Here is a 26,843-nt window from a genome sequence, read left to right as displayed (position 1 = left end):
AATAATTCAAAAAATTTATGGAGATGATAAATTGCTTATTATTAGTGTTTTCCTTTTAATCAATAGAAATTGGAAATGTGAAATAGTGCACATTTGTCGTTTTTAATCAATTTAAAGGAAAAATACTAACTTAGAATTCAATTATAATTGAAATGTTTAAAAGAATTAAATTTATATATTATGGATGTAAATAATTTTATATTGTCAATAACTATAATAGTTAGAAAATAAATAAATTGTAAAATAAGAAGAACAATTGTAAAATAAAAATAGTGTGTCTAACTTCAAATTATTAATTTATTATTCTAAAATATTTTTACACTTTAACCCAAAGTACATTACAACTTTAAAGTCCTTAAAAATGTGTGTTTGAGTTTTTATTTGATTGAGTATTTATAATTTTTGCAAGTTTATAATAAAATAACCTAGTGCATAACATTTAATTTGTTGGATATTGATCCTAGTGACAACCTAGTGCATATCATTTAAATTGTTCCTTACAACATGATATTCTTTGTAATATTATCAAGTATTACCTTGAGAATTGAAAAATGAAATAACAGAATTATACACTATATCCTTAGCATTGAACCCCATAATGTAATCAGCATGAGCATATTCTTTCACAAATTGAACACTTCTTTTATCGACATCATGAAGCTTAAGTTGATCAAGTAAATTCTCAACATCACGAACATCAGAAAGTGCATCTTGTCCTCCATAGCTAATGAAGAGAGGGAGATCATGTGGAATATTTGATAGGTTATATATTGGTGGGGTTACTTGTCCATAGTGCAAAATGTTGTAATCTGGTCTTACATAATTGAATTTTGCTAGAACTCCATGTCTAACAGCTGCATACAGTAATGTCATACATAAGATTGGCGTTGTCACCTTTTTAGAGTAAAAAGGTAGATGAGAAAATCTCACTTTGAGCCAAGTGTACCATGTTCTTTGTTGATGTTGATTGAGGTTCATTCATCAAGAATCGATCAACAGTTGAAGAATTCAGACAACAATTTTTACCTGAATTAGACATTTTTATCACGTAAAGTCATAAAACTCGTATATTATAAATATGTATATTATATTGTAATGTCAAAAGAGAATAAATATTATCAAAATCAAATTATTAATATGTTTAAGCATAAAGTTAGACCTGTTAATTCAGTCATTAAATCGTAGCAGTCTATTCCAGGATTATCACAAACAGCTTTCAGAAAGGCTTCTAGAGGTAATCTATTCAAGCAAGTTTAAAAAATGCATTAAATAATGAAAATAGTTTATAGATATATTAATGAGAAATATTTCAAAATTTAAGAGAAAACTTCTTATGTTACAATATAAGTTCTATGTTCTTACCCTTTTGGATTAAATTCAGCTAGACCAATTAGTGTAGTTATCTGTTTGACAAAGAAAAAAGAAAGTATATCAATCAAAGGTCTTTACTACATTGTATAACACTATGAGTGTTTCATACTAGTAAGTGTTCCATAACTCAAATAAGTAGTGTTGTTATGTACCTCACCAACAAAAGATTTGGCTGCAATTACACCTAGTGCAGTGTTCATGTGACTCAGATAAGCAATAGGGCTCAATAGAGCTGCTGATTTCAACTGGTTAACCAATTTTCTTTCGGAGAAAGAAGCTAAAGCTATTAAAGTTCCCTGCCAAACACACTCTTATAGTGTTATTTATTTATATTTTTATAGATAACACTGAAATTACGTTTGTTGAAATATGAAAATAATATTAGTTATAATCTTTTGGTTTGAATTACAATTAAAATGCAACAAAAATAGTAAGTAATACAGTACCAAAGAATGACCAACATAATTAATCTTTTCTCCCGTTTGAATGTACACATAATCAAACACAGCTGGTAAGTCATATGTAACAAGTTCGTCCCAAGACCAGTTCCAAAAGACCTACAATAATATTATATATAAAAGTTTCATTAATAAAAATTCAATTTATTATAAAATAATCATATATATATATATATATATATATATATATATATTTATATATATATATATATAAATATATATATATATAATATATATATATATATAAATATAATATATATATATATAATATATATATATATATATATATATATTTTCATCTTTTAATGATAAAAAACATAAAGTATCGAACCGGGTTAGAAGGGTCCAATGAGACATGTCGACGACTATGTTTGGTTCCTCTAGTATTAGCAATCCAAACATCAAAACCTTTATCGGCTAAAATTAGAGGCAAATCTTGTTCTGGAGAGTTCATAAGCCATGTCATACCATCCTGTATTCACATTGTACAATGTTCAAAAATTATATGGTTACATAAATATTGTGAAGAAGATATTTATCCTCTACCAAATATAATTTTGATGAAGACTATCAAAGAAGAAATTGTTTTAAAAGTCACATGATGAATGTTTGCCAATTATGAAGCCTAAATCAAGATATTTGATCATGATTAAGATTGATAAATATAATGGTGATCAAAGAAGAAATATTGATGGATAATTGTTGAACTATGATGAAGCTAATAGAGCTAAGAATCAGCCTAAATGATCAAGTTTAAAGGTTTATTATAATTTATGTTATATCACGCTCAGAATATTTCATACATTTTCATCTCTAGAGTTTTTAAACCATCATGCGTCAAAATCATTCAAGCTAAACCATTACAAAGCTAATTTTTCAATTTTCAAAGTGGTGTATTCTATTACAAAATTTGTGCAACCTTTTGCATGAAGGTTCTGTTTGAAAAAATTGTAACATTAACGGTGGTAACCGGTTACACTCTGATAATAACCAAAGTAAAATCACCATTTTTCATTCTAAACCTTAGCAAACCTTCATGAAAATGTTTTATACATATGCATCTTTTCTTAGCAAATATAAGAATTTCAATAATGTTTTTTCATACATATAATTTCATATCATTCAAACATTATAAGCACTTAAATATATAAGTTTGAATTGTGATTAAGAGAAGAATCATTTACTTGGAGTACAATAAAAAAACAAGTTTATTCAAATTACTAAAAGTGTATTATGACTTAATCATTAGTTTGCGGTGATAAGTAGTTTGTATAAAAGTCCCTTTGATTTGTGTTGATTCAAATTCCACAATAGTGTTTGGTGTTTTGTGAAAAAGGTTATTTAAATTGGGTTGATTCAAAATCCACCATAGTGTTTGGTGTTTTATGAAATATTTCCTTTGAATTTGGGTGATTCAAAGTCCACGATATGGTTGGTATTTTTGCATGTTTTAGAAGGTTATAAAGAAGTATTTGCGTGAGACTTGTACAAGGATCTAAAAATAGTTGAAAATCTTTTAAAGTGTGAAGGGATAAAATGTACTCATGATTATAAAGGAAACTAGTATAATTTCCTTGTGTCCTTTATTTTTCAGCACTTTAATTTTTTTTGCATTTTATTATCTTAAGAACATAAGATATTCATAATTTCCGGAAAATTAACAAGTTAAGAATTGTTGAGAAAAAATAGGCAACCTTAATTCAACCCTCCTCTCTTAGATTGAATCTCATAGTTATAAATATTTCACTAGTATTTTATTTAACCACACCTACCATATATTTCTTAACTCAAACAAGTTTCAATTATAAAAAAGAAATAACTTTCAACTGCTTGTTTACTTTGTCTTTTGGCCACGATTCTCGATTAAAAATTAATACTAACAATATCTTTTATTAATAAAAATGTATAATGGCATCCTTTTATTCCTAAAGTTAAGAAGTTCTCTTCATTGGAAGACTTTTGGCGTATTTTTCTGGTAGGATCTCTCTATAAGTTGGTAGCAAAAATATTGCTAAGAAACTAAGTTTGGTGATGGACAAGTTGGTCTCTTCTAACCAATCATCCTTTTTAAAAAGAAAAATGTTGGTTGATGGAGTAATGGTTGTTAATGAGCTGATTGATTTGTCTAAATTCACCAGAAAGGTTTGTCTTGTCTTTAAAGTTGACTTTGAGAAAGTGTACTAGTAAGTTAACTAGAGCTTCTTGGATTACATGCTTATTATATTCGATTTTAATGATAAGTAGAGATTCGGGATCCGATCCCATGTGTTTTTTGGAAATCTGGATGTGTTGGTCAATGGATCCCCAACTCAAGAGATTAAGATCCAAAGAGATGTGAAGCAAGAAGACTCTCTAACTCTCCCATTTTCCTCATCATGGCATAAAGTCTTATTGGGATGGTTAAGAGGGTTTCTAATACTAGTCTCTTTAAATGGTTTAAATTAGGCTCCTCTAATTTGAAGGTTTCCCACCGTCAGTGTGTCGATGATATTTTAATCATGATTTATCCTTCTATTGAAAATTTATGGTTGATCAAAGTTATTATGAGGGGGTTTGAGATCGTTTTTCATGTCTTGGGGTCAATTTTCATAAGAGTATCTTGATTGAGATCAATGTAGACCCCTTTATTGAAAGATTTAGTCTTTTCATTGTAGGTACTTCGGGATGCTAATAGTAACCAACCCTCAGGTTCGAATCTACCTTGAAACCTCTAGTTAACCTGATAAGGATAAGATTGCAATAACTTATTCATAGGTTTATAGCTTAACTTATAATGTCTGGTATAGGATTTTTAGATGGTTATGGATGCAATGGACTCTATCCTAAGGACCTTATCATTATTTTTAAATTCTTTCCATCCCTTAGAAGCCTAGGCTATATCAAAGGGTGATTTTATTATTATTTGGCATGTTGTGTTGTTGATCATCTGGCCGGTACATAATGATAAATCTTTTTCTAGATCATAAGAGTATTTCTTGGATTTATAATTTGTTTCTTAGCAGGTCATAATTGAGCTCGTCATCTTTCTGATTAGCTTAAAAATCCTATCAAGTGTTTGATCAATAACGGATAAGAGTTTTGATATGTTCTAAAAGTGTTTGATAGTTTCTAGTGTTGTTTGTGGTTCCTTTGGTGTGTTGATGATGAGTCTGACGGTTTAAGCTCCAACAAATTTCTATTGTGTTGCTTCGTAGAGTGGATATTTTTATGAGATTATGATCCTTTTAGAGTGCTCCCCAACACTTATTTTTAATTGTTTGATCTTGTATGTTATTGATTACTTTTTGCTTTTCGTAATTATATATTATTTATCGTTATATATATATTCACCAAAGATATTTGTGAGTAGAATTTATATTATTTATAAATATATATTATCTTTTAAATTGCTTGTCGTTTTAATAAATAAATTTTATTTAAAAATAAATATCATTTTGACGTATAAATAGTTGCTATTTTTTAAATTTATTTTTTTAATTATTATTTTATACAATACTTTTAATATATCAATAAAATTAATTTAGTAAAGGTATAATATCTTATGATAATGCATTTTTAAATCGTGTGCTAAAAAAAGTATTTAAAAACAAAGAGAATTTTAGTATATTGTTAGGTAAGTAGATAGTTTTATTCTTCTAATACTAAAAGCTATCAAAATATAAAATATAAGACAATTCATTATATTATTCTAATGACAATGAAAAAAGCATTTGAAGTTGAAAAATAGATGCGGATGAATTTTGCTACACTTACCACTAATACTCCATGTTGTAGTATCACAGGTTGTTTCTTTGTTCTCTCATTTCTAGCTTCATTCCTACCTTCTGGAATCCTTTGTATGCTTAAAATATATCCATCTTTTGTTACAACCTTAAAAAATAAATGAAACACACATTTGATTAAATATATGTATAAATTTATATACTAAATTTGATATAATAAAGTTTATCATTATAATTTTGCAAAAAATATTTCATATTTGTTATAATTTCAAACATAATTTGTTAAGCACCACCATTGGATTTAACTAAAATTTGAATGAATCAATGGGATTATATCATAAATTAATTTTACTATTACCTGAATTTCTTGACATTTGTATCCATGAACAATAACAGAAGAAGCGCATATGCCATCATTCATTGTAGGATAAATTCCAACTTGTTTTCTACTAAAAGAACCAAAATTGGAAGCTTGAACTTGATGAAAAAAAGTTACTACAACTAAGAAAAGGAGAAAGAAGACACATAACTGCATCAAGTGTAGAAGAATCATGTTAACAAGGTTTGAATGTTTGAATGGTGAAGAACTATTCTCTTTTTATACTAAGTATTTTGTACATTAAATAAAAGAAACATAAAGAATGTGAAATGGACTAAAAAGAGTGAGAAACATGGAATGTGAAAAGGAAAAAGAATTTGGTCTACACTGTTTTCTTTCTATACATTAACTTGACTGAATTAAAAGTTATTTCTTAACGTGAAAGTATGTGGGTTTTTTGATGTTGGGTGGGGCCACTAATGCTTCGGGTACACTTTCATTATGGGTAACAATTTAGCAAATTAATGTGAATGGATGTGGCGTTTTCAACTTTCAATAAATTAAAGATAGTGACACATTGAAAATTGATATGTTACTATTCATATGTGTAAATGATGTTATGATGCCAACAGATATGTTAAGTTGTTGTCGTGTTACATATGCAGCGTGGAGCACTCTTTTCATTAAGTTTGTATTGGGATTCCTCCTCTCACTGACTTTCTTTATAGTATGTCATAAAAAAAAATTATAAAGTGTTTCATCCAAAGTTTTCCTATGTTTTTTCTGAATCGATGATATTGGTCTCCAATATGATAGTGTGGAGTATACCTACAAGATTAAAATTCCAACATTTTAGTCAATTCAAGATTCATTATGAATATAGTGAAAAATAGATATGAGAAAGTATATCTTGATTTCATTGTGAGATGACTTTTATACCTTGAATCAAATGGAGTGGATTTGAGTTGATTTGGGTCTTCGTCATTTGGGCATTTGACTGACCTAGAATAATTGCCCACAAGACTTGTCGGGTGCTTAGGGAGTCGGGGAAGTCTTTAGCGATTGAGGTCGACCTCCAAGAATGTTGTCTTATTCGAATTAGAAGTGAAACATTTGGAGTCAGTTGAAAAGGTAGCGGGAAACAAGCGCATTAAATGTGTTTTTATCATTGAAATGTTTCGTCGCATCTTCCTGACACATGGGTTGAAATGATTAGTTAGGATATGACGTTGTTTATAGTGCACTCGAGTTTTTCTATGCTTCCAAGGGGAAAGCTAAGTGTTTATTTTGTAACTCTTTTTAACCGTTGATCTGGTTTGTTTACCCGTCTTTGCGTATATATTGGAGTGGTTGAGCATCGAAGAAACTTTTCACAATCCTTGACATTCAATTTCATTCAAAAGCGCTCTTATTGGAAAGCGTCTTCTTTTCTTCCTTCTTAAGATCATTATATCAGGGTTGGTTATGAAGAAGGATCTATGTTCCTGGTTTCAAGGACTTAGTTATGAAGAAGGGTTTGACCCCAGTGAATAGTCTTCCTCTGAGCATAGGAAAAATCAAATTGATACTTATGTGATCGTGAGGGCGGTTGACCGTGTAGTGAGGAGAGAAATATTTGGTGAGGACGAAGTCCCATAGTTTTTTTTACACGTGTGATTGTATCTTGTAGATAGCATGGACAAATTAGAAATGGTATACAAATTTTCCAATGCTCACGGTATCAAGATTGGCCCTTTTGGTCGGGATGTGGCACCCCCTCATACGACCAACGCTTCTTCTATGACCATTGCTCATATCTTGAATACCAAGGTTTTGGTTCCTACTCTCAGCGTTGACTGACTCATTAATGCGTCAGCCACTCCATCTGTGGAGGATATGTCGTCGTCTCTTGCTTCAGTCGAGAAGGGTCGGAATGAAGACTAACATTCCCCTCTGGTGGAGGGCTATACTAAATGGATTTGCTTATCCGGGGATGTTTCCTCGGGTTCTTTAACTCTCTTCCTATGAATGCTTTCTCTTCTTCCCTCTCGGATTTATTTCACCCTTAAGGAAGATATTGTTGATCTATCAATGAAAGATATGTTTTTCATCCAAAACTTATCTAAGGTTAAGAAGATGGAGCTTCTTTCTGAGGTCACCTTCTTACATATCGGGTTGCTTCCTTGTTCATTTTGTCTGCTGCTGGAAGTGGAGACATCTTGGTTTTAGGAAACCCTATTAAGGAGAGGGACACTTGGAAGGGTAAAAATGAAGCCATGGAGGAGAAGTGCTCGACCTACCATAAGGAATTGGGCAATTTTTTGGAGAAGACCAAACTTACTGAACCTTTACAAGAGGAGGAGAAGATGCACAACTCTCCTTCAACTCTGGTCTCCCAGGATACTGAGTTGGAGTCCCCCTTTGAGGCAAAGAAAATCAGTGTTAAGAAGCATTTGATGATGTTACTAAAGTGAACCACAGTGTCGAGGGGGATCGTAAAACTCTTTAGCAGGAAGCAGAGACTCATATTAAGGCTCTAAAGGCTCTTGAATGAGAGGTTGACGGTTTGCGGGAGAATTTCCATGATTCCCTCTAATGAACTGTGCAGGATGTGTATGGCGTCTATGGTCAAGTCGTAGAATAAGCGAGGGGATTTTGTCCTACTACCCATATTTCTATTGAAGAGTTAGACCCCTTCAAGACTATTCCAAAAAGGAATTATGGGGATGATTTGGGCACTTCGGCTCCGGGAGTTGCAACTTGATTATTTCTTCTTTTTTGTTTTTCCTGTAATATTTGCTAGGTTGTTGTGCCTTGACTATGATGACAATAGTTTTATAAATATATTTTACCTTATTGAGTTGTGTCTTTATTTAACTTTGTATCCTTGATATGTATTTAACTTTGTGAGTTGTTGCAACATTAAGGCTTGCTCATTATCCTTACAATTTAAAATTTATTTGCCTCGTGGGCAATTTAGATTTGGTCTGACCATAGTATTTAATTCATAGAAGGAGTTGTAAAGATACAATACTCTCCCTTTTTTATAGTATATTATTCGGCTGACCATAACTGCTGCAAGGACAGATGAGGTGATGACCTGCCTTGAATCCATTAGGGCTTCTTCAACTAATGAGCACCCTTATACCGCCAGCACCTTCGTAGATGTTTTGGGAGTAGCTCGGTGGTATACTTTGAGGATATTTTTCTCCCTTCACTTAGAGGTTGGAGATCACCATGACCCTTCAAAGTGCAATTGGAGGTGTGTTTAGAGGAGGGGTGAAAGTTTGTCCTTTGACATCTGATTGGATTTCGCTCGTGTTGAGAGTGTAGCTTCCTAAATGTGATATTTCTTAGGGGGTTTTTTTCCAAAGTCTCCTTTCGGTCCTAACCTCCTATTTACGGATCAACAAGGTCGCACGAGCGATTAAATTATGATGCCTATTGTAGATGTCTTCGAAGATACTTTGCTTTAACGCAACGAGGCTCGAGATGTATTTTTTCCCTCGTGTGTGTCCCCACAGAGTGTGACCTTCACCGTTCTGCTGGAGTGAGTTACCGAGCTACTAAAGACCAAAGGAATCGTTAATATCCTGTACATCCAATTCTGGTCATGTAGATCTTATATCTCTATGGTCTTGAACTCATAATTGTTTCTTGATTCTGATATCTCGTATGGATTTTCGTCCATGGTGGAAAATGTCGTGACCACCAACGAGTATATATCTGTGATTTTTCCTTTGAACATATTCGTGTGTTTGGGTTTCCAAATTTGGTGAAGTATCAGCGTGCTAGGAGGAATAAGTGTTTCTTGTCGATGACTGTTATCGAGTACATGAGCATTATGGATTTCATTGGTGTCAATGAGGTATGATAAAATAAAACGAAAATATGTTGTACTCTATGTTGTAAAGTGTATAGTATGATTTGTGATGGTAACTGATTCGATCATTGATAATTATGTGTTTGGAGTTTGGTTTACTCCTCCGCAATCTAGTAATTCTGATGTGACACGATCTTTGTTCATCGCTCAGAGGATCTTCACCTTCTAGAGAATGTGCATCAGTCATAGATATACGCTAGAAGTCTTTACATCAAAGATTGTGCCGGTGATGAATAATTGAAGTGAGGCATGATTAAGAGGTTGATCAGTAACCTTTGATAGAATATTAGAATTAGCTACCTCCATTCTTCAGTAATTCTATTTTATATATATATATATATATATATATATATATATATATATATATATATATATATATATATATATATATATATATATATATATATATATATATATATATATATATATATATATATATGAGTTTGGATCTAGGATGATCCATTCGTGGAATTTTTGCAGAAATGGGGAGTCCAGAAATTTGAGGAATCGAAATTAAAATGATGCTTGATCAGATCGGACACGACGCATCCTTGTGTTCGACTCAGAATGCTCTTGATTCGGTGACCTAAGAAGCTTACTAATGAGTGAATTGAAGAGCAAAGGTGAAAGCATAGAAAACGTAGGAATAAGAAGTTAATTCTCACTGATGGTACCACTGTTCCGTACTGGAACTAGAAATAGTTGAAATTGATGGTGTGAAACTCTGAACTGGTGGTGTTGATCTCCGATATGGCGGTGCATGGTGGACCTTCAATGTCAGCACTCCAACGCTCAAGGAAGCTCAAAGTTCAAGATGATTATAGTAAAAAAATAGAGATCAAAAAGTGTACATTACTTTCAGTGTGAGATGACTTTTATACTTTAGATTAAGTGGAGTGAATTTGAATTTATTTGGACCTTTTTCCATCTAGAACATAAAGTATAGTGAATTATAAACTTTAGGAAACTCTGATGGTTTTTTACCTCTGCGTCGATCATTTTACCAGAGATCCTCATCTCTTTTTGTCTCAATTGATTATGGGATCACAACACGAGTCTTTCTTGAAGAAGTTTCTTGAATTGTATTCTCGCAGTAAGGAGAATTATGGAGGCTCTCTTCAAGGCGTTAAATCCTTTCTTCAATAGCATTTGAGTTTTGTTGTCGTACAATGTTAAACATATTGTTCAGTAACTCGTTGGCGCTTTGTACGCAGAGGTTTTCTTGTAGCTTGTGAAAGCTAAGTAATGCTTCATATTGTGTAGCTAGAAACAAAACAAGAGTCTCCACTGGATTAACTAGAACTGATGTGACCACTTATGAAGCTCGAATTTGGATCCAGATGTGAAGAAACTACCGCTTTAGGGTCTATGGCATTTTACGGCAAAGGAAAGGGTGATTTATTACTTGCTGGTAGGGAAGCAACGATAGTTTTCCATACATCGGTGGATCTGGTAGCCTTGGATCAAACTATATCTGTTGAAGATGAAAGTCAATGATCCAAAAATCTTGAAGAAATGAGACTGAAGTTGTGCTAAGTCGAATCAGAATACGATAGATCTTCGCGTTCGGTTACGATTACTTGCTTCGGTGATCACAAAGAGTTACGAACTGCGAAAGTCGAATAACGAATGCAAATATGTGGAAATCGTAGGAATCTAGAGTTTATTCCCATAGATGGCAGCATTATTTTGTCTTGGAACCAGAAATGAGAAGTTTGAAAGGAGGTGGTGGTGAATTTCAATCTCCGATGCAGATGAATGGGGGTACCTGCAAGGTTAGCACTCCAATGGTCAAGTCAATATGTGAACAAGAATAACAATATGAAATTCTATTTGAAACTTGTTACAAAGCATACTATATAGAGAGAGATGAAAATAACAAAATAGCTAGTTGATCGTTGTTTTTTGTGGATGACTGTTGGATGTGCTTTACGGTTGAGATCTCTTGAGATTGTAGAAATAACTATCTTCACTCATTGAGGAGATTCTTGATGGAACATGACCTTTATTAGATTACAGGCCGAGATGGCACGGTAGGCTTATCTCGTCCGGGATCTTTATGATATATATATATATATATATATATATATATATATATATATATATATATATATATATATATATATATATATATATATATATATATATATATATAAAAGTTAATAACTAACTTTCAATTTTAGTTTTTTTAATTTTTTTAATTTTTTTAATCTTTAGTTCTCTAATTTTTGTATAATGAATTTAAATTCTATGTTTGATTTTTAATAATAATTTGCATCATATGTTTAAATGAGTTTTTTTATGACACATTGATAAAATTTAAAATATCATTTTTTAAATTATTAATTTATAATTTTAAACAATTTATTTAAAATTTTAATTAAATATAAATAAATATTATTATTATGGTTTGAACTTTAGATCATTTAATTACACTCATTGAATCCAATTAATACTTTTCAATTGAATTATTTCACTAACTCAATCTTAAAATATCATTAATTTAATATTTATTAATTTACTAGAAATTAAAATTATAAATTAAAATAATAAATTAATGATTAAAGAGTTATATTATTAAAGTAATAATAATTAATTTTTTTTAACTATTTCTTGTCATTTAGAAAAATTACTTAAAAGATGCTATTATAAGAAAATGACGAATAAAATTGATGATAAAAGTTTAAAAGACTTAGTTATAGTTTTGATATCCTTATTTTATCTGATTCATAAAATTGATCCCCTATTTTAAATTTAAACAACTTTAAAATCCTATTTTAAATTAAAAAAATTTTGGTCTCCCTCTCATACTTTTGCTCTTAATATTAATGATATTTTTATTTTTTAAATAATAAATTCCTTGTGAAACATGACAAATCATTGTATATAAATATATTATAAAACTTTTTAAATAAAAATATAAATTAAAAAATATATCTCATCAACTTTTTATGAAAAATTTGAGAAAAGACTAAAACTGTTTGAATTTAAAATAGAAAGAATTTCGTAAATTAAATAAAATTAGAGAATTAAAATTGTAATTTAGCCAACTTAAAATGGTCAAAATTTAAAAAAAATTGAAAGTTAAAATATTTAGAAAAATTAAAAATATACTTCATATATATATATATATATATATATATATATATATATATATATATATATATATATATATATATATATATATATATATATATTGAATTTAAAAAGGATAAACATTGAATGCGATAAACATATCATGAGTGGGAAATAAGAAAAGAAAAGGGAAAAAGTTTGATTGAATTAATTGGTGATAATAAAAAGGATTTTGTAAACAGAAAAGGAGATAAAGAAAGAAAATAAAAAGTTTGATTGAATTAATTGGTGATAATAAAAAGGATTTTGTAAACAGAAAAGGAGATAAAGAAAGAAAATAAAAAGTTTGATTGAATTAATTGATTGAATTTTTTTTAAAAAAAGAGATAGTGGTCAGTTGGTGCAGAAGAAGACATGATTGCCTCATTTACTCTTAAAAAGAGCTTTTACTTTTGCTTTTACTTAAAAAAATCTTTTTCTTTTTCTTTGCTGGTTATCATTAATATAAACAGTACAAGTCATAAACTAAGGAAATAGAAACGGTGGTGCATTTCCCAATTGCTGCCATCAACTTTTAAATGCTTTAGAAGAAAACGAGAAAAAAAAATGGTGATTTGTGGAGTGAAGAAAAAGCAATATTCCTTTTCTTAGAAATCGTAATTTACGGGGAACAAAATAAATAAATGGATGGGATGAATTTGAATTTAGACGTTAATGAATAGATCAAAATGTTTTATTAATTTATTAGTAAACAATTTTTTTTATTATAGGAGCTCCACTTCCATGAGTAGTCTAACTATCTAATCTATTTCATAGTAAATGTCTTGAGAGTAAATGTGCATATTATAAACCAAAGAGAAAGATGCTAGAGATTTAGAAAAGATACGTTTATTTTAATAATTAAGAAAGATGAAGTTGTTTAAATAAAGAACGCATCAATTAAAATCGTTCTATTTTTACACAAGATTTAAATTGAATTTGGATTAATAGAACAATTAATTTCATATTAAGTGTTTATATTGTCATAATTGCCTGAAATAATATTTAACTGACTAGATCTATAAGAGATTTATACTTACATAATAAATTATTTTAAGTAGATAAAAATATATTAACATATTCTAAAATGCAATAAAATCTAAGTCATGTAAATTTATATTAGAATGTAAAAGAGATAGATAGAGAGAAAGATTGTACACCCGCTTTATACTGATTCAACACATTTGTCCTTTCTACGCGTTTAGATCAATTTTCAATAGAGAAACACTAAAATTTCGTTAGACCTTCCCCTATTTTACAAATTAATATACATAAATTTTTGTTACAACACTAACCACTTCAACCCAATTAATACTTAAGTCTAACACAAGTCTAGATCTAGATTTTCCTTCTTTTGTAGTAAAATACTAAAAAAAATATTTAATTCAAAATATCTTCACTTAATCTTGAGCAATTTCCTTGCAAACTCAAAGTTTTGCTCTAAGTTTGTGTTATGCAATAGTCTTCATTCAACTTCTTCGAATTCTTTATCTTAGTGTTTTTTATACTCAACGGTCTTGGAAACTAACAACTTCATTATGTAATTATCTTCACTTGGGACTACCAAAGTCTTTGATTAAGAAGAAAATAATATTTTTCCTTTCTAGATGTCAATCTCCAAGCATCATAATCACAATATTGAATTTTCAATCTAATACACACAAAAATCTTCACACAAAAATTTAGATTCTAATGTACCTTGTATCTACCACTCATACTCAATCTTTAGAGTTGAGTTTAACAACAGTGGGGTTTTATTGGTTCAAAGAGATGAATATGTGACTCCATATACAATAAGAGGTGAATTGTGGAGTTTTGAAAAATATTGATTGAAAAAAAATCATTTATAAAATCAGAGTTTAAAAATGCTTGTAAAAAAACAATTAAATGTAGCGGAAAAAGGTAATGGATGGAAAATCAACAAAAAGAAAATAAAGTAATAGAGATAAGTGAGAGAGAAAGACACCAAAAATTTAAACATGTTCGACCTAACTTGATCTACTATTGTCCCTAATAATTCTACTAGAAAATATCCACTAATCTTGAGAGCTTTCAATAGGATATACCAACAAACCTCCTTTTATAAGGATGTGAAGTTTAAATGCTAATTTCCAACCAAATAATGAACAAAGTTTTGAGTGACTATCCTTCAAACCAAACATAAATTTTTCAATATGGAGTTTTATGTTGGCTATCCTCTAAACCGAACCGAGATTTTACATGGGATAACCTCTGAACCGAACCGAGATTTTACATGGGATAACCTCTGAATCGAACCAAAATTTTACACGGCTAATCTTGAACCAACAAAGCTTTTACACTAGGCTAAGATCTGAAACCAAAATGATATTTTACATAGGTTAATCTTGAACCAACACGACGTTTACAATGAGCGAGATCAAGAACCGTTATGGAGATTCTACAAAATGATTTTCGCGAACCAAAATAGAGTTTTTCCTCAAGAAAAAACTCACAAACCAAACAGAGACTTGCTTAGACAATCTGTAATGCCCCTAATTTATTTAATTATTTTTATTTAATTATAGAATTTTATGAATTATTTGATAATTTATTTATGTAATATTGATGTGTTTTTTGGTGTTTTATGATGTTTTAGAGTATTCGGAGGTATTTTAATATTTTAATAATTTAATAATTATTAAAATATTTGGTTAAGAGCGGTAGATTTTATTTAATTATTTAAAATAAGGATAATAATTATTTGAGGTTTATAGTAATAATTATTTGATTATTTAAATATAGGGTGACACCTTATGTTAAAAATATATTTTCCTTTTAAAATCAAATAAATATTTTATTTAAATACTAAAGGTGTGACACTTAATTGAATAATTACTTAATTTAAGATTTATTTTATTTTATTTATCAATTAATTAAATATTTCGTTTGTGATTAAATATTTGAGAATTAATCTTAGCGTTGGATTAAACATAATATATATCAGATCGTAAGAGAGTTAGAGTAAAAATTAAGGTTTGAGGCATATCGTTAAACGACGCATTTTAGACCATTTTGGCGGGATCGTGAGGCAGTGATTTGGAGAGGGAGGAACATTAAGACCTTGAAAGCTCAATCGATAAGCTAAGTGGGGAGATTGCTTACTATGATTGGGTTTTAGGTAACAAAATGACGAGGGTTCCATTACCCTCTCATTATTGTTATTTTTATCTTTGTGAATGTATCGAATCAAAATACAAGTATTTTATTGCGCTTATTTGGTTTGATCATATGGGGTTTGGCCCAACCCCTTTGGTCGCATATTGTATGATTTTGTATGAATAATATGTTTTATATTGAAATTTTGGTTTTGGGGAGTCGATGGTTGTTACTGTAACACCCTAAACCCCACACATGATTTATCGTGTAAATTAAATATAAAATAAAATCAAGGAGGGTGTCACACATTCATAACACACATGACCTGCTCCATAACACGGGTTTCAACAGTAAATTTCAATACACACATTTGTAATAAGGATGTTTACACGACATCCCACTTATTTGAATCATACCTGGGATGTCTACACGATATCCTTCTCATCTGATCGGTATTATATATTAACAAAATAAGACATTCATAACTTGTCACTGCATGCTCACTTCCATTTTAAAGTATCATCGCAACGGAATTATCATCACAATTATGGAAGATAAAGCAAGTAATAACATCTAGTCTCAACTTCAATTGTATTAACAAAATAAGAGAGTTCTAATCAATCAACTCAACATCTTAAGAATTCTCAACAATAAAATTAGTCTTATGACTTCAACATAATCAGACATGAGGAATAAAATAAGCGTTTAACCCAATCCGGTGTTACATGATCAGAGCAAGGTACCACTAGTAAAAGAGACAAAATAAAGAAGTAATCCAAGAGCTACCTTCCACTTACTCCAGCAATACTACTCTTGAGTATCTGCACGATGCCCATGTAAAGGCAACATTCAAACAGAAGGGGTGAAAATTCATTTCAATAATAACGATATAGAATGAAGAATATGAAGGAGAATAGTGATCCAAAATGCAGCGGAATTTAAAATTTTCTCCTTTAGTGATCCTTACGAATGAGCATGATCAGTGATAGAATTGTTATCTCTTGTGGTGATTGAAACCTTTGATGCAGATCTACGGAGCGATCACGAACGTTGAATGGTGACAATGCCTCTACTCAGTCCACACGAACAGATTCCTTCAATCTCAGGGCTAGTTGCTACGAATGAAGGCTTTGAGTGAGTGAGTGAGAGAGAGAGAGAGAGAGAGAGAGAGAGAGAGAGAGAAACGAAAATTACAACTGCCAAAATACTTCTGCGTAAGGTTTTTATTTATAGAGCTACTTGTGTGGGCTGCAAGCTAAAAAGCCCACTTAAGTGTATGTGGTCCATATCTTATATTATGCCAAAATCACTTAAGCGCGTGGTACCTTACCATATTTTGTATTCTACTTAAGTACACTGTACCTTACGATGTTCTATAATTCACTTAAGTGCACCGTACCTTATGGTGTTCCTTAGTTACTCTATCTCTCATCAATCCGTCCTTTTGTGTGTGACCCTGTAGGTTTTCGAGGCATTGACAATTATATTTGTCGCATTACGCGAAAAACCGGCGGGAAATGAAGAACAACAGAGCCGCCACCGTGCGTTATTTATCCCAAAAGAGGGAAAGGAAACGCTCAGAGTAAACCTGGAAAAAGCATGGTCTCGCGACCAAAGAGAATGGGATCGGGAGTCGGTTATGCGAAGGGAAGGTATTAGCACCCCTACGCATCCGTCGTACTCGACGGGATCCACGCACAATAGGAAGGGAAATGGTTGCTAAAACACTGCTCAAATAAACATCTATACAGGCTGAAAGAGACACAAGGAAACAAACAAGACTGACTCGGCAGGATATCGCATCCTGGGCCTACTTAGTCTATCAAACATAGACATCAGAGTCAAAGTAGTTCGACTGGGGAAACGACACATGCTCGCTAGGATATCGCATCCTATGCATACGTATCTCCTTTGGACGAAGGAGAATCAGAGCATCCGTAGCTCGGCAAACACGCACACAAACAAATGCAGGCAAAGGCAAACGTGGAGCCTGAATGCCAATCACTGGGCTTACATCAGCATCCGAACCCAAAACACACACAAGAAGGCAAACGTGGAGCCTGAATGCCAATCACTGGGCTTACATCAGCATCCGAACCAGACGAACTCACACTGGAACCCGAACGCCACTCGATGGACTTACATCAGCTTCCAAGCACACAACAAGACACAGGAAGAAGAAGGGTCTCGATTGCAACTAGGGCAAGAGAAAGGGGAGGTCTCAATCGCAACGAGGGCGAGAGAAAGAATTAGTGTTAGTTGTTAGTCAAACTCGACAAGACATCGCATCTCGTGCCTACGTATCTCATCTGGACATGAGAATCAGAGTTGCCGTAGTTCGGCTAAACTATTCCTGTTGGTTTGTGTTTTTTAAGTGGACAACGTCACTACGCAATCTACCGGACGCTCGACCTTTGGAGACTTACTCACCTGTAGTAGAAGGAGTGGACGTATCCTTAAGAGGGGATAATGTTTGTTTGTGTTTTAGGAAAGCTCAAGCAAGAAAGGAAGTCCTATACGAAGGAACCGTGCTACCTTAATTGACATGCAAACGAGACTACGCGGAGTCTAGCAAACCTAGGGGATACAATCACACCACACAAACATATACAGCATGAAATAAACACACCAACAAGGGGCTCAAACATCAGGGCTAGGCTTTAGTCGAGGGGTCATATCAACCTCAACAAACAAGCCTCTGTATCAGGGGTAAGGTTAGCTCTTAACCTTGCCATTGAGGGGCTAAGGTGAAGCTGATGAAAGGAGAGTGAAGATTAGACTTCACAGCTCTTATCCCTGACCAGGGAGAGCTTCAAACAAAGGAGCGTGGGTCCAGAATGGAGGGACCCTTCTACGCTCAAGACTCTGACTCGATTGTGCAACAGCACAAGATCTTGGGTTTGTGTCCCAATGCATCAACACACAGCCGTGTGAGCAGAGGGACGACTCAACAGAATAGCGGGGGATAGATTGCATATCCCTTTGATCCACCAATTGCCTCATAGAGGTCTTCACCTGCTTGGCACAAATGTAAACAACCACAAACATCGCCTCTTAAGGAGGACTTCAGACAGTTGCCTGGCCAAGTAACAGGCCAGGTCTTCCAGACTACATGAAGATTAGAAGTCCTACCTCAAGTGGTTTAAAAACCAAGCAGCAGCAAGCAAGTTCTTAAAGAACTGTAAGCGACTAAATGTACCTGAAATCAATCAAGTATCATCAGTACTCAGACAGACAAACAGTAAACAGCAAATGTTAATCAGTTAATCTGTACAGACAACACAAGTTAATGCACACAAATGCAAGCTATAAGCTCAAGCTCAAGCTTCACAACCTACAAAACAAATTCATGTTAGTTTTCAACATCAAACAATCTCAATTTTCACTTTTCAATTTCCTTCTTAAGCCTTTTGCACTTTTAACCTGAAAAGTCAAGCCAAATGTGAGAAACTAGACCACTAGGCCAAGCCTAGGGTCCAAAAGGGAGAAAAAATTCTAAACAGCAAGGTATTCTCAACCAAAATCAAATTCTCACAAATAGAAAGCAAATGCAATTGATCCCATACTCATATCATTCACCAATATCATTTCATGACCAAAACAAGTCAAACTAGGTCAAATGCAACATCAAAAGTCCAAACAGAATAACTTCAATCAAAAGCATACCAAAACAATTCCAAAATCCTCAAATAATTCACACCTAAACAGGACATATTCAAGGTATAGCATGTCAATTTTCAGCTCAATTGGATAAAAGGAACTAGGTCAATGAAAATCAAGAAGTCCAGACACAATTATGCAAGCCAATTCATAGCATCAACACAAGCATTCACTTCAAAAATTCATAAATCAATGAAATCAATTAAGAAATGAATGGGACCAAAACAGGGATGTCCTACAATGTGTCTATAACCAGCATACCAAATTTCACATTCATCCAAAACCATATGAGAATTTCACACAAGATTAACAAACATGTGTCACACAAGGTTGCATAATGAACCAACAGAGAAGAAAAATATCAGTCAAATTGAAAATGCCATAGAAAAATCCAGAAAAATTCACATAACATCTCAACATATCAATGATCATCCATGCAAAATTTCAATCCAATCCAGCAATCATAGGCCAGGCAAAAGAATTCATGAATTTGACCTAGCTGGGTGTGACACAAATTGTCACACCTAGATTCAAAAAATCATATCTCACTCCTCAGGTATTCAAAAATCACAAACTTTATATGTAAATCACCATCAACATGTCTAGAATGAGCTCAAAAAATTCCAGGAATTTCTTTTAATGTATGAGCATTTCACAATGAAAATGGCAAAACATGTAAAAATACACACAAGTCAAAGATCCCTAAGCCAGGTCAACATTTCACCATGCACAACTTTTGAAACCATGCCTATAAAAAACTAGAGGGAATTTGGGAGCTATCAAAAAGAAATCCTCACTATTTTTGGACTTGTAAATATTTTTTTATGAATTTTCTAAGATCAAATGAATTATGTAATATTTATTTAAGTGTTTTATTAAATTAATTAGATCCAATGGCAATTCCGTAATTATCTCCTGCCTGGCCAAAACGCAGGCGTTTCACTAATTGAGGTGGAGGCGTGTGGTTGGTTGCGCGTGGAGGGAAACACAATTCAAAACGAGCCAAGCGTTTCAGCGGATCAAACAAGAGAAATTTCCAGAATTCACTTCATCTTCATTGCGTTTTTTCCAGAATTCCATGAACATCAAGAACAACAAAATTCAACTAAAATCATCATGCGAATATCCGTTGGAAAGGTCTGAGTGAGAGGATCACGAATATATGGATGATTTTAACTAATTCTTCCTAAATCTCCTGGATCGAGCATTTTAGGTTTTGTCATCAAAACTAAAATTCACAATAACTCGACCTATGTTTCATCATTTCAAAAACCAATTGCAGCATGATCATCTATGTTAAACAGTCTACAAAACGCATATGAACATTTAAAGAATGGAGAGATTCGAAATTTTGGCACCTTGCAATGGCAGTGTTGAATCTGGAGGTGTTTGCTCGTGTGGATCTAAAACAGATGAAGAAGAATGATAGGTGAGTTGACTGGAATGCTTAGCCTAGCTCGAATTTGCTTCTAGTGGAAGAAATCTTCGAATGCCATTGATGCACCAAAGATGGACAGTTGCGAATTGTGAGGATTTGAATGTTGCTTTTCCAAAACAGATCAAGAAGAAGATGAATGGAGATGGCAGCAAAAGGAATCACACGATTTGGTGAAGAATTGGAAGAGTTTGATCCAATTTTGTTCTTGTGTGTTCTTGAGAATTTTGGAGAATTTGGAGGGAAAAGTGGTTGAATCTTTGTGAATTGTGATTTTTGATCAGAAGTTTGTTATGATTAGGATTAAGTACTTCCCACTAATCAAGCTCTAAATCACCAATTAGCAAAATGACATGTAATTAGCAAAATTCCACTTTTCTTAAGCAAGGGCAAAATGGTCTTTTCACTCAAGCCCTGTGACAGCTCATTGACAGCTCACACACTCCCAAAATGACATGTGTGATGTGTTGCAACTTGTCCCATGGTCATTGGTTGTGTAATTTGGATTTCCACTATGCCATGGTAAATTGTATACTTTTCAAGTGCATTTCAAAAGTGAGTTGTTCAAATATGGCACCTTAACATGTTATAACCATCCAAACAATTTTCAAATTGCATTTGTGAGGTGTTGCAAAAATCCCCATTCCAAAATTCTCATTATTTCTCAAGTTGGACCATTTTGCCCCTGTCTTTTTTAACTGTACACTTGAAAATTGACTTTTTGCATTGACCATTTTTGATGAATTCCAATTATGCACCATGAAAGTACATGTCAAATGGAGTTTGTACATAAAAAGATCACTCAATTTGGACACTCCATGTGGAAGTTATGCCACTTTGATTATGGGCATTTTTGGAAAATGAATGGACCATATCTTGCTAACCACACATGGGAATTTCATGTTCTTGGACTTTTTGGAATGGTGAGATCAAGATATTCAACTTTCATGTTGGACAAAAATCCATTTGAAGCTTGTATGATGAAGTTATTTTGAGGAGAAAAAGTTTCCATTTTGGGCAGCTGAAATTACAGGTCACCTGCCATTTTAGGAAACTTCTTGTCTGACCTCCAAATCTTCAACCTTGGTCTTTGATATGTCAAATGAGACTTATATGGACATGAATGAAGCCTTTCAAACCATCTCCCACCTTCAAATCCATAAAATCAGGCACAGTTGACCACAGTTGACTTTCTAGGATTTCAGCTGAGATTCAGCTTGACTGATGACTTATGTGCATCCAATCTTTGGCCAAATCATTTCAAAATGATCCTTAGACCATATGAACTTGATAAATCCACCCTAGGGCCTTGTTCCAATGAAAATAGCACATGCTTGCTGGTTTGACTGATTCTCCTGACCAGTTTGACTTAATTCTGCTGAATGGCTTGCACTTGGGCAAATGGCTATGCAATGTTGTGCAATGACCTATGTTATGCTATGACCTAATATGAAATGAATGTACAAAAAGGTAGGGTGCAAATTTGAGGTGCTACAGCTGCCCCTATTCAATCAACTGGGAACCCGAATGGATGAGAGCAACGGCTGTCAGACTTTCAGGGTAAACAGGGATTGAATACCAAGTACCGTAGAAATTTGCACACTGCTGGGAATTTTTGTTTTTGTTTTCTTCTTTCTTTTCAGGGTAAAACACATCCAGACATCGACACACGATGAATGGGAACAGAAATCTCAACTAGATGCCAGCGGGCAACTAGGAAAAACTCAACGTTTACCAAGACCAACGGAGAGGTAAGTCAACTCTACTGGGGATAACCAGGAAAGGATACAACCATACGTCAGCGGACGTAATGGGAAAAACTCAACGTTTTACCGAAACCAACGGAGAGGTAACCAGACATCATCGGAGGAAAGGCGGGGATAGTGATACAACCATGCGTCAGCGGACGAAATGGGAAAAACTCAACGTTTACCAAAACCAACGGAGAGGTAGCCAGACATTAATGAATGAATGGAAAGGGAGATACAACCATACGTCAACGGACGAAATGGGAAAAAACTCAACGTTTACCAAAACCAACGGAGAGGTAGAAAACTCAACCAGACGTCATAGGACGAAAGGGAGACCCAACGTTTATCGACACCAACGGAGAAGGAGAAAACTCAGCCAGACGTCATAGGACGAAAGGGAGACTCAACGTTTATCGACACCAACGGAGAAGGAGAAAACTCATCCAGACGTCATAGGACGAAAGGGAGACTCAACGTTTATCGACACCAACGGAGAAGGAGAAAACTCAGCCAGGCGTCATAGGACGAAAGGGAGACCACAACCGGACACCAAATAGGACGTCTACTGGGGATTCTGGCTGGGAAATCAACCAGACATTAATGAGTGACTGGGAATAGGGTACACAATCAGACGTCATCGGACGAATGAGAAAAACACAACGTTTATCGAAACCAACGGGGAGGTAAATCCACTTGGGGAAGGGTACAACTAGACGTCATAGGACGAATAGGAAAAACTCGACGTTTATCGACACCAACGGAGAGGAGAGAACTCTGAGGGGAATCATATGGTATTACCAAATGATCTGTAGGGAATAAGCAACTAGACATCATCGGACGACTAGGAAAAACTCGACGTTTATCGACACCAACGGAGAGGAGGTTCAACTGGGGAAGACCCTGTGGGGAAAGATATCAACTATACGCCAACGGACGCATAGGAAAAACTCGACGTTTATCGACACCAACGGAGAGGAGGAAACTCTTCTGGGGAGAGAGAACACAACCAAATCATCAACGGATAATTGGGAAAAACTCGACGTTTATCGACACCAGCGGAGAGGAGGAATGCTTCACTAGGGAAGGGTACAACTAGACGTCGTCGGACGAATAGGAAAAACTCGACGTTTATCGACACCAACGGAGAGGAGTAAACTTCACTAGGGAAGGGACGATGTTACGCACATCGAAGGATGATGTTTATCGACACCAAAGAAGACCAGACACTACGCATGACTGGGAAAGCACCGAAAGATGGTGTTTACCGACACCAAAGAAGCAACACACGCGGGTGCTGACAGGATACTGACATCTACATGCCTAGGCAAGGCTACACACTTGCAGGGGATCTCACTGGGGAACAAGGTCACGACAGTGAGCAAACAGGAAGGAACACCAAGAATACCGGGTTGTAGGTATGAAATGGGTGACCGACCAAAACGTGAATTGGTTGGTGTTCCAAAACACTCAACATCCTGAAGAGGGCTAGAAAAGCAATCTTGTTAGAGGATGGACATTCGATCCCACAAGGAATACGAATCTTACTCGGCTGGAGAAAACAATCAAAAGACTGACCAGAGAGTGCATGAGACATATTATCTATAGCCGTCAAAACGTAGATAACACACTCGCAAGGAAGATTATCCATAACCGGGTTGGAGGTTGTTAGATGGATAGATCGACCGACATCATCCTGAAGAGAGCAAAAGCAGACTTGTTAAAGGATGGACATTCGATTCCGAACAAAGGAATACGAATCTTACTCAACTGGGGAGGACGACTTCGACCCAAGAGCGCATGAGATACATTATCTATAGTCGTCAAAACGTAGATAACATACTCGCATGGAAGATTATCCATAACCGGGTTGGTTGTTAAATGGATAAATCGACCGAAAAGAAAGGCATCGGGGTACCAGGACTAGGTATGCAAAGATGACCAATCAAAAAAAGGATAAAGTTGCCAACTCGGAGCAAATATCCAAAAGAAATGGGAAGACCCACTGGGGACAATACTGCTTGATCAAGGCAAGTATCCAGAGGGGAAAAGAATATCAATACCGCAAACTGGATACTGATAACTGCAAAGAGGGGATTACATCTACCGGTTAGTAGGCAGAAAACCACAGAAAAGTAACCAGTCATCGATAAGATGAGCACACAGGGTTAACTCCACCAAGGGGATGAAAGTGGGATTTTACAACTACCGATTTGTAGGTAGAAAACCACAAAGATAGGACTTACAACTACCGGGTTGTAGGTAGAAGCCAACCGACAGAATGAACCACAAAGGTTACCTCTGCTAGGGGATGAAAGTGGGATTTTACAACTACCGGTTGGGTAGAAAACCACAACGATAGGACTTACAGCTACCGGTTCGTAGGTAGAAGCCAACAAATTCCGCTGAGGATAAGATGAATGAGTACCGGTTAGTGAGCCACTATTCATTCATGCCCCAGGGCAACACAAGAGACAGTCAACAAGAAGCCAATTTAGGATCGATCCAAAAAGGCAAACTGAATCAAGACTCATCCTAATGAGGAAAGAACTCAATAGGGAAAACCCATCCCATTAGGGAGGGAACGGAAGCAACCGTCACCCACGAGGATGTATCTCAGTGGGGAAATGGCAGGAAAGGATTGACACTTTTTGCTTAAGGGGTAGACTCTACATGGAGAGATCAGACACACCCACATCTGCTAGGAGACTACTGGGGGGAGAAACAGGTTTTTCTTTCACCAACGGATGAGGAAATAAACCTCTCTGGGGGTACCAATCCTGAGTGCCGTCAGGAGCAACTGTAGCGAAAGCGCTGTACAGACGTCGAACAAGAAGCTGCCTCTGCCGGGGAGACGGTCTGATCGGGTTAACACATGAATGCATATGTTTGAATTTTTCTATGGCGTGATGCTCCATTATGAATGGAAATGCTACGCGATTTGAAGATGCAATGATCACTACATGCAAAATGCAAAGTGAATGAAAACCCCGCTAGGGAGCCCACTGATCAAATACTCCACTCTGTGAGGAGACTATGCTGAGGAAATCTGCTTGAGGAAAACTCTGCGGGGAGAGCACCGACTTCTCACTCATGCTGGAGAACAGAGATACCAAGAATCAACCAGATCTCTGGTGAGGATAGACAGGCATTGATAAAGTTCATCATGCCAGCAACTCTGCTGAGGAATCTATCCAAGGGAGATGACGGAGTACTGGGACGTCAATCCTCCAAATACCGAATCGTTGCAGAAAAGCATCCGTGCCAGGGAGAGGAGAAGACTGCTCTGCTGGAGAGACGAAAATTGAAGTCTTCAGTACACCTACTGCTTGAGAACTGGCCCACGATAATGTCCAAAACAACAACCTTGCTGGGGATGCCCCATGATAGGGCTCAAACAGCACTCTATTAGGGATGCCCCACCATAGGGCTAACAGAGACTTGGAGAAAACATGTTGCACTGTCGGGGACGGGAAGATGAACAACTTCAACCAACACTGCACTGAGCAACCTCGCTGAGGAGAGACCATGAAAAGGTTCTACAGGACAGAGATACAGTTATGCTCGAGATACGAACGACTGTCTTACCCGTCGGTAATCATACCACCCTTGGGAGAGCACTGCGGGTCTCCTAGGTATCCTTTCATCATTGTGAATGTTCACTTTGTTTAGGAACAATTTTGTGAAAAATTTTGTTTATTTTGAAAACAATGATACTTCATCAATTAAAACATGCAAAACATTTGTTGAGTTGAAACAAATAAGAGTGCAAATAATGGGGTAAAAGCTCAAATCGATGTGATGGAATGGTAGTCTGCAAAGGGCGAGACTCCATAGATCTGTACAAGTTTGAAATCGGTGATATATATTGGAGAGGGCTACATTGAACATAATGACCTTTTCTCTACCATTCTGAATCTCGATGTATTCGGAGCTTCGGTCGACGACGCATAGAGAATTCCTGGCGGATGACAGATATAGAACACGGTCTTGTCAAGATGCAGTTACTTGCCAAATCCCTAATTTTTGCCTAGATT

The 26,843-nt window shown here is 34.6% G+C and overlaps 1 protein-coding gene across 1 annotated transcript; it reads right to left on the bottom strand.

Moving 5' to 3' along the window:
- Positions 1–454: 454 nt before the first annotated feature.
- On the bottom strand, positions 455–6,226 carry LOC127073507 (triacylglycerol lipase 2). The gene is made up of 9 exons (XM_051014672.1): positions 5,910–6,226; positions 5,583–5,699; positions 2,161–2,301; positions 1,818–1,928; positions 1,524–1,667; positions 1,363–1,403; positions 1,160–1,239; positions 931–1,026; positions 455–854 (listed from the first exon to the last, which is right to left on the bottom strand). The coding sequence occupies exons 1-9, from the start codon at positions 6,102–6,104 to the stop codon at positions 526–528; spliced, it is 1,254 nt and encodes a 417-aa protein (XP_050870629.1). The 5' UTR covers positions 6,105–6,226; the 3' UTR covers positions 455–525.
- Between the last annotated feature and the right edge of the window lie 20,617 nt (positions 6,227–26,843).

This window comes from Lathyrus oleraceus, chromosome 1, assembly GCF_024323335.1.
Source record: "Lathyrus oleraceus cultivar Zhongwan6 chromosome 1, CAAS_Psat_ZW6_1.0, whole genome shotgun sequence".
NCBI classification, from domain to species: domain Eukaryota; kingdom Viridiplantae; phylum Streptophyta; class Magnoliopsida; order Fabales; family Fabaceae; genus Lathyrus; species Lathyrus oleraceus.
This window is presented reverse-complemented; position numbering and strand designations above follow the sequence as displayed.